Raw genomic sequence first — 13,719 nt, 5'->3', positions numbered from 1 at the left:
CCTGGAACCGGAGAACCACAACTAAATCGAGACAAAAGAAAGGCTTAAACGAATACCAAACAACAAGAATAAACCGGACCGGCGGTGGCTGTGGAAGCCCACTCCGCCGGTCGGCGAGACTTTTCTTTTCTCTCTCTTTTCTGTTTTCTCTCTCTTTGAGCGAGTGGGTGTTTTAAACTTGAATAATGTTTGTGAATTTTGCTTAAAAATATTCTTATTGTAACGCTACGGAGTGTCACTATTTAGGCTCGAATTTCATTACTAAAGTTACAGTATTTTTTGAATTAATCCGATAAAATTGTTTAACTTTTAATTAAAATTTTAAACATCTTTTCAAAGATTTTCTGATCGGTGCGTTTCAGATTGCTCTCGTTGTACGTAACTGTCCTTTAGAGTTTGCAGAAGACGATTCATTCAAGTGGTGATCTCTTGGTTACTGTACTCGTCATCGACTTGTTAAAAAAAATGGAACTAGAAGGTAATCAAGTAAATTGCATATTTCATGATGCAGGAATTCATGTTCATCATTATTTATGCTTTTAATCTTTCAAGTCTATTTTAGTGTTTGTGTCTTATTTTATCTATGCTTTGGATACTTCAATCTTTTACTCATATAACTGAACTCTAATATTAATTTGGAAGAATCATCAAATAGTCAACCCAAGTCTCAACTATGAATCATAAGGAAATCTTAAGTGTTACACAAGAATAATACGAACATAATCTTTTGATACCAAACGCATAGAGTGTTCCAGTTCAGCTACTTAGAGAGAAACTGCGCATAAAACAGGAAACTAGCTGGCTCTTTTGATAAGCAAAGTGCAAAGTAAACCAAGAGCAAACATGATTGGCCAAACCGAGAACTTAATGGGTGAATCATCATTATGTGTGATGGATGAATAGTTAACGGCTGTGAGAATGGTTTGACACAAGGCGCAAACCAACCCAACAATATCTGGAAAGCTACCAAACCTGTTTGATCTTTGAGTTGGATAGTGAAACCAAGGAACGGGCAAACTCCACCTCCACACAACTCTCTCAACTCGACCTTTATGAAAGAGATCTACAAGGCAAAGTAGACAAGATAAAAATGACATTGACATTGCAGCCAACGTATACAAAGGTTTTTGAGTAGCAGAGATCTGGTCGAAGACACATGAAGGTATTTCCAACATGAGGTTGGTGATGACTAGAGACCATTCAATTATGACCTGTATAAAAACAATACAAGATCTTAATACAGCTCTCACATCTGTGAAAAGAATTAAATGATCTAAAGTAATATTGAAGAGCCATACATCAAGCCGATTCACTCAATCTCAAATATTTTGACATGGATTCAAATCATTTTGGCCAACAATTGTGAGCTACAAAACCTTTAAACTTCATATTAAAATAACCTTTGTTCTTGACGCTCTTAGAAGTTTTCTCTCGATGTCAAGAGCTATTTCATTCACCAACATCTCCTCATCCCTGGCAAAAAAAGGAGATCTATGAAAGCCTATAACGCATTTTAATGGAAAGTATGAATTGGAGTTATACCTCAAGTGGGAAGTAGACCATCCGGGGAGATTAATGGCTTCTGTAAAACCATCTTTCCATTCTTTAATCTGCTCGGCTTTATCCTGTCGCTTCGCAAAAGCTTCTCCAAAGCTTCCTGTCTGATTTTCAATGTCCACATGATCAACATGGTAAAGGACAGGTATCACAATCTGACCGAACCTCTTTTTGCATTTCAAGATAGCTACAACTTCATCTAAACAATACTTCGAATCCCCAAAGTTTTCCGAGAACACAATCACTGAAACTCTTGATACTTCGATTGCCTTTAACGACTCTTCATATCTCTCTTCGTATGGTAGTTCGTCAAACAAGTAGGTTTTGATCCGTTTTCTACGTAGACAGCCGCATAGATGGCTAACGAAGTTGTCACGAGTGTCTTTGACCCTGAAACTTAAGAACACATCATGTTTCATTTTAGGATCTGAATTCATCACTGAAACTTTCTTCTTCTCCAACCACCACTTTTTTCTCTATCATTTATCTTTCCACGGACCAACCACCGCTTTTTTGGTTTTTTAAAATAAACTGTAGGGAGGTGACAGGCTATACATTTTTACGTGCACGAACTGGAGAGAAGTCAACAAAATAAAAAATAAATGAATTGAATACAATTTTTGGCCCGAAAAAGTCTGGGGTAGACGTAAGAGACGGTTGTTGCCAAAAAAAAAAAACGACGTAAGAGACGGATTAGTTTCGATATAACCATGTGGATACTAAGAGCATCATTATCCCAAAACTCCTTAAAGAATCTCTTAATTAAATTTTAATAATTTTTAAAGTGTAAAAGTGAGTTAAGAGACTTACAAAGAGATTTGAACATTTAAGTGGTTTATTGCAAGTTTCTTAATTATGGGTTTTTAAAAAAAATTATAAAACACTTTCATTACAACAAACTTTACCACAATGCACAATCAAAAAACTTCAAATTGATCAATGATATTAAACTAACCAGTAGCTCTTGGTTTCTATGTGGAAAAGGAAGCGATGAAAGCGTGTACTCGAGCAGTGTCCAGGTTAGTACGCCAAAGGCAACTATTAAACCTTTCGTTTGAATCATGTGACGGAACGCACCAACCACACCGCCTAATGCCTCTCCACCTGGTGCCACCATAACCGTTCTTATTTGCAATTTAAATGCTAAAGAACCTTAGGAATAGTCCAAACAAACTCAAGGTAAGTATTTGTTGTGATTCTAACTTACGGTATCAAGTGGGAGACAGAGCAAACTTATAATCTCAAAAAGATTGATATCTACAACACAAAGAATCTAAAGTTCTAGAACTTTACCAATCTACAAATGCAATTATAAGATAGTAACGTGTACCTCGCAAATGATCACATCATCTGCACTACTGTTGTTGTGCAGCTTTTGGTGCCACTCTTCCATCATTCCGGATTTGCAGTGATTATTTCTCTAGCAAAAGATCATTAATACAAAAAGGTTAACAAGATCATAATAAAGGTTTAGCTCCATAATATGATGAACCGTTTACCTGAATAACAAGAATTTCATCACGGATTCTCTGCCCAACGTCACCTTGACCTCCACGACCCACAAGTGCCATAGTTAGTCTCACAATTTCTCTCTTATATGGTTGCTGCAGATATATTTTCTCCATCAAATTGGTGAATCGTTCTAGCGCTTCACTAATTTCCCTGCGGAAAAAAAAGAGTCAAGGCATAAGGTCCGATCATAAGATGAAAGACAAAGGAGTTACATAAAAGTAGCTAATGAAACTCTACCGAGGTTTCACGTTATAGTTCTTGTTCCAGGTGAGATGCCTAGCGGCCATGAATTTCATCCATACCATTATACCAATACATCCACCTTCTCCTTCATCTATACAACGCTCAGTCAACTCTGTTGCGATGTTGAACCTGTTCTATGCTTATAAGTAACTTCACTGACATTAAACTACTCCATTAAGATACCTTGACTCACCTGTGCATCAATGATTTCTTCGTTCCCTCTGAGCCTTTCACCGCTGCTACAGTCCCGAACCTGTAATCGACAGTGAAACACGTTTCAATTAGCGATGCTCTGATACATTCCCGAAACCCTAATTTTGAATAAACTTAAACCTAGTCGACGAATCCAAGTGTTAATGTTACCTCTCAGCTCGAGAATTGCGTTTCTCCTCTTCGGTTAGCTTCACAGAAACGCCAAACCTCTCAGCACGTCGAATCTTCTTCTGAACATCATCGACGGGTGATACATCACCAGAACCAGTCGAGAAGCGGACTCCGATTCTCCCTTCGCCGAAAAAGATTCGACGGAAGCAAGAGAGAGGGACGCGTGTCCTACAAGACCCGTCTCTTCTGTGGCTTGATTAAGAGACGTTTCCTAAGGTAATTGCTATTTTTTTTTGTTTTTTAATTCCAATAATACCAAGAGACGGGTTTAAACAAGATAAAAAGAAAAAAATAGCACTAAATCAAGTTTTTGTTCCCAAACTAGCACTCAAGGTCAAAAGTCACAAAAATAGCATTTAATGTTTTATCAAAAGTCACAAACTTAGGGTTTAGAGTTAAAAGGTGGGGTTTAGGATTTATGATTTAGGGTTTAGGGTTTAGAGTTTAGGGTTTAGGGTTTAAAGTTTAGGGTTTAAGGTTTAGGGTTTAGAGTTTAGAGTTTAGGGTTTAGGGTTTAGGGTTTAGGGTTTAGAGTTTAGAGTTTAGGGTTTAGGGTTTAGGATTTAGAGTTTAGAGTTTAGGATTTAGGGTTTAGGGTTTAGGGTTTAGAGTTTAGGGTTTAGGGTTTAGGGTTTAGAGTTGAGAAATGAGGTTTTGGGGATAAGATTTCAAATTTTGAAAAATAAAAAAATTAAAATTTTCAAAGAATAAACTTAGAAAGGTGCTATTTTGGTCATTTTAGTTTTTGAGTGCTATTTTTATGATATAAACTTAGAAAATTGCTATTTTGGAGATTTGCGCTTTAAACAACCGCGATAATGATGATCTAAAAAAAACAGCCAAATATGAAAGCTACAGGTCCTAGTGTTTCTAGGAATTATAGTAATGGTCATGAAGATAATCATATCATATACAATACTAAAAGTAACATATCCTCAACTGTGGTTGTGCCACGTAGGCAAAAATATTCAAAAAACCGAATGGGCTTTTCTTTGTTTTTAATTTGTTTACTAGATTTTAATCTGTGCTTTCAAAGCGCGGATTTATTTTCCTTTTTTTTTTCAATTGACAAATATTTAGCGTCATATTTCATATATTTGTGTTTTATTTTATAAAAGACTTAAACTTTTTATCTTTCTTTATTGTGTTTCATTTTAAATGACTATTTATGTTTAAAAAATTAAACTGTATTTCTTTAATGAATTAAGTTGGTATAACTCTGATAAATTAATTTTATTATGTGGTTAATATTTTTAATAAAAAAAATTATATACTTTTAATAAAGATTTATACTTTTCAACGAAAAAGTCATTTTTTTATGAATGCTTAAATAATATTAAGAAAAGAAAAAAAAATAATTAAGAATGGTTGAAAAAAAATATTTGAACTTGGACTCAATGGTCCAAAGGAAAAAAAATGTGAGAATTGGATCTGATTTCTTAATCAGCCCAAATGGTCCAAGAGAGATCTGACGTGGACAGTGGGCTGGATCCGAAAAAAGTCTAATATAGATGTGTTATTAATATTACCCCTTAATGAAACATGCAATATTAGTAAAGAAAAGGCAGACTAAGGTAAAAAGTACAATAGGATCCTGGTTTAAGACCCATTAGGCCTAGTTCATTTTCGTGATTTACCCTAATTTCTCGTGCCACCTCTTACCGTCTCTATTCTTCCTTCTTCTTCGACGAGAGTGAAGAAATCGGCGATTGGATTTCTCAACGGAAATCGTTTCATCGCCACCACCCCATTAATCCATTTCTGCGCCATGAATTCTTCTTTAATGTTCATGTATCTCCTCCTATTTATATCGGGTCATTTCCGAAAGGATTCAATACTCACAAAAATCTCAAGAAAGATGAATTCCAACAGCAAGACCTCTGTTTCCGGCGATCTTACCTCCGCGAAGTTGATCAACTACGCCGGTGAGCCTGTGAACCGTTCCTCTGAAACCGCCAATTCCTCTGTCGTAGCTAGGCCAAAAAAGCATAACTGCTGACTCCTCTGTCAACGTTGTCGCCGGTGAAGCTAGGTACAAGAAACGCCAAGGAAAGGCCGTTGTCTCCTCTGACAAGTCCGATGCAGTTTTGTCCTTCAGGGATTTGGGACTCGGACCACACGAAGACGCCTTTAGGTCTAGAGATGCTGCTCATCAACGAGCAGGTCTGAATCGGAATATATTTGTTTGATTTATCTATTTTGGTTTGTCGAATGATTGACAGTAACGAAGGTTGTTCCGCTGTTATGAACAGGGTATTGTGATTCCACCAGGGAGGATTGACACCTATCTGCCACACTTGGTTCCTTGGTTCCATATACAGACTCACCAACTTCTACGGGTCTAAGAGCAAAATTGTGTACCGTGTTGCTGAGCCAAATGTGACCGTGACTATCTCTTGGAACTCCGTCCTCTCTGTTTCAGCGGACAGTACGGCTGGGTTTCCTGAGGATCGGCTCCGATTCTATGGGCACAAGGAATTTGATGAGGTCTGAGACCGTAAAGGAGACCTTTATGGTAAGCTCTCAATCCATATAATTGTGTAAACAGATTGGTTTTGATTATGTTATGATGAAATATTGGTTGGTTGTATCTGATCTTTGCAATTTTGGCTGTTAGTCTAGAGAGTATTAAACGTTTTAAGGCTGGTTTGATCTTGACCCGAGAAAATATGTATCTTCAGTTTGGTTTTCAACGTTTTAAGGCTGTAATATTGCTTTGGCTTGGATGATCTCATGTTTCTATCTCATGTCTTTCACTGTCACCAAGGTACTGCGCCCTGAGGCTCTGAACCCTGAAGGCATCTTGGATGGCAACTTGGATGAGGAAGCTGAAGATGGAAAGGGGAAATCTGCCGATGAGAAGGTGAAGAAGAGTTCTGATGTTGTTGAGTCAGCAGAAGTCTAACGGCGCAATTGTGACTGAAATTTCTTATCTCTGTTTTTTGGTTTTATTAAAGACTATGCATTGTTACTTTCCTTTCTAGACTCTGTTTTTGCAGGATTAGAACCATTTCGGTATTACTATCTATTGGTTCACTTATCTTTTTTTTTTTTTTAAACCTACATTGTTTTGGGAGTATTCAAGTGTTTTAAGTCTTTTAGTTCTTAAGCGTGAAGTTAAGTTTGATACGAGTAGTGGCATGTTATCAAGTTGCTGAAGGACAAACCCAGGTGTTTTGTTTTAATTTTAATGTTGTTCATTTACGATTTTCACAGTCTATGGTTCTTTGATCTATGTGAATGGACACGGGCTCTTTAGGGATCTGGGGAAAGGTCATTTGCCTTTTGCATATGTACTATGTTTTATGTTTTGTTGACTTATGTATTGGGTAGGTGTACGTGTGCTGACTAGAGTTTCCAGGGGTTTTTCGGAATAAATCAAAACTCATTCAATCTAATCAATGCACGTGATCTTTAGTTTAATACAAAATCAGTTTCAAATCTCAAAATCACACGGAAAATCTTGATCTGAGAAGGAAAGAAGTACTCCAGCATTTACACTCTTTCTCTATACCTCTTCCAAGTAAACCCAAATCTGCCAAATACGCATATTCCTCACGCATGAGCGCAAGAAACGTAGTACACCTTCTTCTCGGTTTTCAACTCCAGAAACTGTGAAAGCTTAATCACAATGGCTACGCCACCCCCTGACCAACCAGTGGAATCTGCAGGTATATACTTTGGTGTCTATTAGATTCATTTTTATCATTGTATTGGTAGATCATATTCAAAACAACTCACAGTTTGATCTATATTAGTGCTACTACTCATTCAGCATATGTATTTTTATACTCATTCTATAAAGCAATAGTTATTTTTATACAATAATTATGTTCCCTTACACATAAAAAAATATCAGTAATCGGAATGACCTCATGTAGCCATAGTTTATAAGTTACGTTCATTATATCGTCGCTTTGGTGCCTATTCTTTGTTATAAAATCAAATGTTAGAGTTATTTCTTGATTACTGTGATTGAACTCTATGTATTCTAACATGTACTCCCTACATTGGCTAATATGCCGCTAATGGTTCTTCGAACCCGTATTACTGCGGCTATGTTAGAACCAACATTCAGATCAATACATAAACATAAACTATATCGATACATGTTTCACACTGAATTTAAAATTGTAATCACTGAAACTGATAATGTAGATTATTTTAAAAAAAAGATTAGAAAAACTGGTATTCATCTATTCATGGAACAAGTTTCTACTTCGATAAAAATATCGATAATATAAAGAAAAGTTATAAAATTTTAATGATAAAGCCAAATACTACCGTCAACTCAAGCTAAAAATACAATACTTTCAGCTTAATTTCTTTTATCAGCTTATAAGTTCTTAACATTTTACATCATGAAAGAAGAAGAAGTGTTTGAAGAAAATGAAAGAAGAGAAGATGGAATGATTAGATGATACCGGTTGAGTGGCTCTGATACCAAACTGATACGCCCTAAGAACGGAACAGTCAGCCGGTACGGTTTTGATAAGAACTCCGAAGGGAGAACGGATTGATCATTGGGTCTCACGAAGGGTGCGGAATGGCCTTCGATATTCCCGTGTCTAATTGTCGCCTGATATGACTCACAGGTTCGACAAGGACACGGTTCTCAATCTGTTGCCGGATGTGACTCACCGGTCCGACGAGAAAGAGAGAATTGTTTGGAGCTAACCACACCAAGCAATCAAGACAAGTTCTTGAAGAAGAACAAAGAGAGTAAAAACTCAAGTTTTATAAAAGGAAAATCGATCCAAAATCTGAAGTTGAGTTACATACTTATAGAATTATTAGTCAAAGAGAATTGATGAGAAATGTGTAAAAACAATGCATAGAAAACATAAGCTTGACCAGATCTAGTCAAACACGAAAAAGAACAAAAAGACTGGTCAATGGTCTCTTCGCCTACTTCTGTCCAGATTCAATGTATTCGGCGGCACAAACCGCGGTAAGGATCAGTACATGAGCCGGACGGTCCGTTCATCCTGAATGGAGTTTCTCACGAACTGAACTGGACCAAATGTGACCGAGATCATCTGAGAGCTTCAGTATCATTGTTAGAGAATTCCTGATGATCAAACTCGAAGATTGGATCAAAGTACTCGGTCAGTCCATCAGTACGTTCGTCAGTACATGCAGTACGGCCCAGCCTAACGAGAAATGAGAAGCTACGGTCTGAATCGGAATCAGTGCGTTCGAAGTTGATTCTGGCTCGATCATCAGTCCTAGCTTGACGAATTGGTCGGGAAGGACGGGCTTCAGTACGGTCAGTTCGGACCGTGTGACGTGGATCCAGCCTAAGCTCCTTGCCGGACATACGCGGGTCGATCCAGTACACTGCACGGTCGGTCTGTCTGGTACAAACGGATGGATGAACCTCAGCCAAAATAATCTGATCGTCTTGATCATCATCCGATGCTGATTCCAGGTGCTGATCCATAGACTGGGGCGCATCATTCCCTCCTTCAAAAGGATTTGTCCACCTATCTGGAACATCTGCAAGAAAAGGGGAAAGATCAGAAACATTAAAGCTAGAAGAAATGTCATACTTACCTTTCAAGTCTAGCTGGTAGGCATTGTCGTTGATCTTCCTAAGGATCTGGAAAGGACCGTCAACTCGAGGTATGAGTTTGGACTTTCTCTCTTCTGGAAATCGTTCCTTCCTTAGATGAATCCAAACCAAATCTCCTTCTTTAAAGATCACTTCCTTTCTTTTCTTGTTTGCCTTCCTTGTGTAGATTTCGGTTTTGGCTTTGATGTTGTCATGAACTTTCTCATGCAACTTTAGAATCGTGTCCGCCTTCCTCTTGCCATCTGTACTAACTCTTTCACTCAAAGGCAAAGGCAAAAGATCAAGTGGAGATAAGGGATTGAAACCATAAACAACTTCAAACGGAGAAAATTTTGTAGAAGAATGCAAAGAATGATTATATGCAAATTCTACATGAGGCAAACATTCTTCCCAAAGTTTCAAGTTTTTCTTAACCAATGATCTAAGCAATGCAGATAAGGTCCGATTCACAACCTCAGTTTGACCATCGGTTTGAGGATGACAAGTAGTAGAAAACATCAGTCTACAAAGTTTTCCAAAAATAGCTAAGGAACTTAGCATCTCGATCTGAGACAATGGTCCTAGGCATACCATGCAATCTAACAACATCTCTAAAGAACAAATCAGCAATATGCACGACATCATCAGTCTTATGGCATGGAATGAAGTGAGCCATTTTAGAGAACCTGTCAACTACCACAAAGATGGAGTCTCTACCAGATTTTGATCTAGGCAAACCAAGTACGAAGTCCATTGAAATGTAAACCCATGGATTAGAAGGAATGGGAAGAGAAGAGTGCAAACCTTGGTTCAAGGCCTTAGACATGGCTTTCTTACACACCACACATCGGCTGCATATTCTCTCCACATCTTTCATCAAGCTCGGCCAATAGAAGTGCTCATGGACGACCTTGTGTGTTTTCTTGACTCCAAAGTGTCCCATCAAGCCTCCTCCGTGTGCTTCCCTGAGAAACAACTCCCTCAAAGAACATTGGGGAACACAAAGGCGGTTATCAAAGAATAAGAAACCAGAAATCTGATAATACTTCCCATAAGCTGTTTTAGAACTTTTTCTGAAAACTTCTTTGAAATCTGGATCAGTTGCATAAATGTCTTTTATAAACTCAAAACCCAGCAATTTAGTTTCAAGGGCCGAAAGTAAAACATACCTGCGTGACAAGGCATCAGCCACCACAGTCTCCTTACCTTGTTTGTATTTGATCACATAAGGAAACATTTCTATGAACTCCACCCATCGTGCATGACGCTTGTTCAGTTTCTGCTGACCCTTAAGATGCTTTAAGGACTGATGATCAGTGTGGATGACAAATTTCTTAGGCCAAAGATAGTGTTGCCACGTTTGGAGAGCTCTCACCAAGGCATACAACTCCCGATCATATGTGGGATAGTTAAGCGTGGCTCCACCAAGCTTCTCACTGAAATAAGCAATTGGCTTCCTATCCTGCATCAAGACAGCACCAATTCCGACCCCGGAAGCATCACACTCAATCTCAAAAGTTTTAGTAAAATCTGGAAGAACAAAGTAAAGGGGCTTGAGTCAACTTCCCTTTGAGGTCTTGGAATGCCTCCTCTTGGGCTTGTTCCCACTTGCACCCAACATTTTTCTTTATCACTTCGGTGAGAGGGGCGGCTACAGAGCTGAAGTTCCGGACAAACCTTCGATAGAACCCGGCCAGGCCATGAAAGCTTCTCACCTCGCCCACGGTCGTTGGACTGGGCCAGTCTTGGATGGCCTTGATCTTTTCCTCGTCCACCCTGAGTCCATATGAACCTACAACAAAACCTAAGAAGACCACATGATCTGTTCCAAAAGAACACTTCCCAAGGTTAGCAAACAAGCGTTCTCTTCTTAGTACCTCAAGAACTGATTTCAAGTGTAATTGGTGTTCATCAATGCTTTTGCTGTAAACAAGAATATCATCAAAGTAAACTACAACAAAGTGGCCTACAAACGATCTCAAGACATGATTCATTAGGTGCATAAAAGTACTAGGTGCATTTGTGAGACCAAAGGGCATTACAAGCCACTCATACAAACCTAGTTTTGTTTTAAAGGCTGTTTTCCATTCATCATCTTCTTTCATCCTAATCTGATGATAGCCACTTTTCAAATCAATTTTAGAGAAGACACAAGCACCATGAAGTTCATCAAGCATATCATCAAGTCGAGGGATAGGATGTCGATACTTTACCGTAATGTTGTTGATGGCACGACAGTCCACACACATCCTCCTCGAGCCATCTTTCTTTGGTACAAGTAGGACAGGCACAACACAAGGGCTAAGACTCTCCCTGATGTATCCCTTCTCAAGTAGCTATTCAATCTGTTTTTGCAGCTCCTTGGTTTCAATTGGATTGGTGCGGTACGCCGGCCGGTTTGGTAGGGAAGCGCCCGGGATAAGATCGATCTGATGCTCAATGCCCCTTATTGGTGGCAATCCCTTGGGATTCTCTTCTGGAAAGACATCAGAGAAGTCCTGCAAAATACCTAGCAATTCACTCGGAATCTCTGGTGCATGGTTAGAAGAAGAAGAAGCCAAGAGAGATTCTTTACAAACAAGTAAAAGAAATGGCTTTTGAGAGCAAAGAGATTTTCTTACCTGACATTCCTTGATGTAGAAGTTGGAATTTCTGGAGGAGGCTTCAGGTTTTTCTGCTTTAGACTCTTGTTCACGACCTTTCTTGAGCTGAACCTGGTTTTGATGAACCTCCAAAGGTGACAAGGGAACCAAGGTAATTTTCTTTCCTTTGTGATCAAAAGAATGTCAGTTTGTGAACCCATCATGTGCTGCCTTCTTATCAAACTGCCAAGGCCGACCCAAAAAGATATGGCAGGCGTCCATGGGAAGGACATTGCACATGATCTCATCCTCATAACGGCCAATGGTGAGTGGAACGGTGACTTGCTCCTTGACGTACTGTTCACTAGTTCATTTAGCCACTCTAACCTGAAAGGACGAGAAAGATGTCGAGTAACAAGCCCAAGTTTCTTTACAAGGGTGTCACTGGCCACATTAGTGCAACTACCTCCATCAATAATCAAAGAACAAACTTTAGAAGAAATGAGACATCTAGAGTGAAAAAGATTCTCCCTTTGTTCTTTGTCATCGGTTTTTGGTTGCACACTCAAGGAACGTCTAGTGACAAGTAGTGGACCAGATGTTGGGTAGTCAAGGCTGTCCTCATCAAAGATCACACCTGAATCCTCCACAAAGGTCGAACATAACTCGTTAATCACGCCATCGACCTCCTCATCAAAATGGGTCCATGTGTGTCGTCCAAGAGTTTCCTAGTAACAAGATGTGGACCACTGGCTGGATAATCAAAGGTTTCTTCATCCTCATCAAAAATTGGTCCAAGGTCCTCCTTGTCTTCCTTTTCATCCTCGGACTCAACTTCACCATTATCCATGAGAATCATCACCCGTTGGTTTGGACACTTGTTGGCATAGTGTCCTAGACCTTGACACTTGAAGCATCTGATGTCTCTTGCACAGCTTGGGTTCTCAACTGCTTTTCCTTTATCAATCCCAGCAGAGACATCAGTTTTCAAAGCAGTATTTGTTGTTGAAGAAGACTTACCTTTGTCTTGGTAGTTTGGCTTAGAAGGGAAGGACGGTTTTGGAGCATAGGCCGGCTTAGAGTAACTCTTTCTCTTGACTTGCTGTTCGATCAGGATAGCCTTGTGTAGCATCTGCTCCATGTTTTCGTAGTCTTGGAGCTCCATACGATCCTAAATGTCTCGGTTGACCCTGGTAAGAAATCTCGCCATGGTGGCATCTAGAGGCTCGTCCACATCTGCCTTGATCATCAAAGTTTCCATTTCCTGATGACAGTCCTCCACTGGCTTAGTACCCTGAAGCAAACGCCTAAGCTTCTGATGTAGATCACGGTGGTAATGGTCAGGAACAAAGCGTCGCCTCATCAGCATGGTAAGCTCGTCCCATGTTTCAACTGGTGCTTCACCTGTCCTTCTCCTGTGAGTCACAACTCGATCATACCAGTCAATAGCATAGCCCGAAAATTCAGCAGCAGCAAGCCTAACCTTTTTAAGATTTTAAAAATTTTGGCAATCAAAAACCAATTCAATTTTTATTTCCCATTCTAAAAAGGCGTCCGGATCATTCTTGCCATCAAAGCTCGGAATTTTCAATTTCAATCCACCCAAACCATTATCAGCTCTATCATTTCTACCAAATGGATTGACTTCACCTTGATTTTGGTTTCTAGGGCCTCTCCTAGGTCGGTTGATTGATCTGTCCTCGTCATCTTGGCTGTCCTCCTCATGGACGTCTCTGTCGGACCGGCTGTGTCTCCTTGGCCGATCTCTTCTTGGTCCGGTTTGAGAACGAGTTGGCCGGTTGAGTTGAAGCTCATCAAGCCTCTGATGGATCTGATCCAAACTTGTATTCAACAAATTAGTCATAGAATCATTCAAGGCCCTCATTT

At 39.3% G+C, this 13,719-nt stretch overlaps 1 protein-coding gene across 4 annotated transcripts; it reads right to left on the bottom strand.

The window, feature by feature from the left end:
• Positions 1 to 652: 652 nt before the first annotated feature.
• Positions 653 to 3,942, bottom strand: LOC106435888 (disease resistance protein RPV1). Of its 4 annotated transcripts, none has more exons than XR_001287048.3 (7): positions 3,676 to 3,942; positions 3,506 to 3,565; positions 3,307 to 3,441; positions 3,057 to 3,219; positions 2,888 to 2,977; positions 2,513 to 2,661; positions 1,709 to 1,947 (listed from the first exon to the last, which is right to left on the bottom strand). XR_001287048.3 is itself a non-coding variant. In XM_013876825.3 (4 exons), the coding sequence occupies exons 2-4, from the start codon at positions 1,992 to 1,994 to the stop codon at positions 795 to 797; spliced, it is 942 nt and encodes a 313-aa protein (XP_013732279.1). In that variant the 5' UTR covers positions 1,995 to 2,129; positions 2,513 to 2,661; the 3' UTR covers positions 653 to 794. The 4 variants fall into 4 exon arrangements, 1 of the variants encoding a protein (XP_013732279.1); XR_001287047.2 differs by having other exon boundaries at positions 1,715 to 1,953; XR_007326002.1 differs by having other exon boundaries at positions 1,899 to 2,129.
• Positions 3,943 to 13,719: the final 9,777 nt, after the last annotated feature.

This window comes from Brassica napus, chromosome C7 (assembly GCF_020379485.1).
Source record: "Brassica napus cultivar Da-Ae chromosome C7, Da-Ae, whole genome shotgun sequence".
NCBI lineage: Eukaryota > Viridiplantae > Streptophyta > Magnoliopsida > Brassicales > Brassicaceae > Brassica > Brassica napus.
This window is presented reverse-complemented; position numbering and strand designations above follow the sequence as displayed.

Coding starts and splice junctions, on each gene's coding strand:
- LOC106435888 (XM_013876825.3), bottom strand. CDS start 1,994: ATGAATTCAGATCCTAAAATGAAACATGATGTGTTCTTAAGTTTCAGG. Junction 1,474..1,542: donor TGGTCTACTTCCCACTTGAG/GTATAACTCCAA, acceptor TTTTTTTGCCAG/GGATGAGGAGATGTTGGTGA. Junction 1,212..1,400: donor TAAGAGCGTCAAGAACAAAG/GTTATTTTAATA, acceptor GTTTTTATACAG/GTCATAATTGAATGGTCTCT.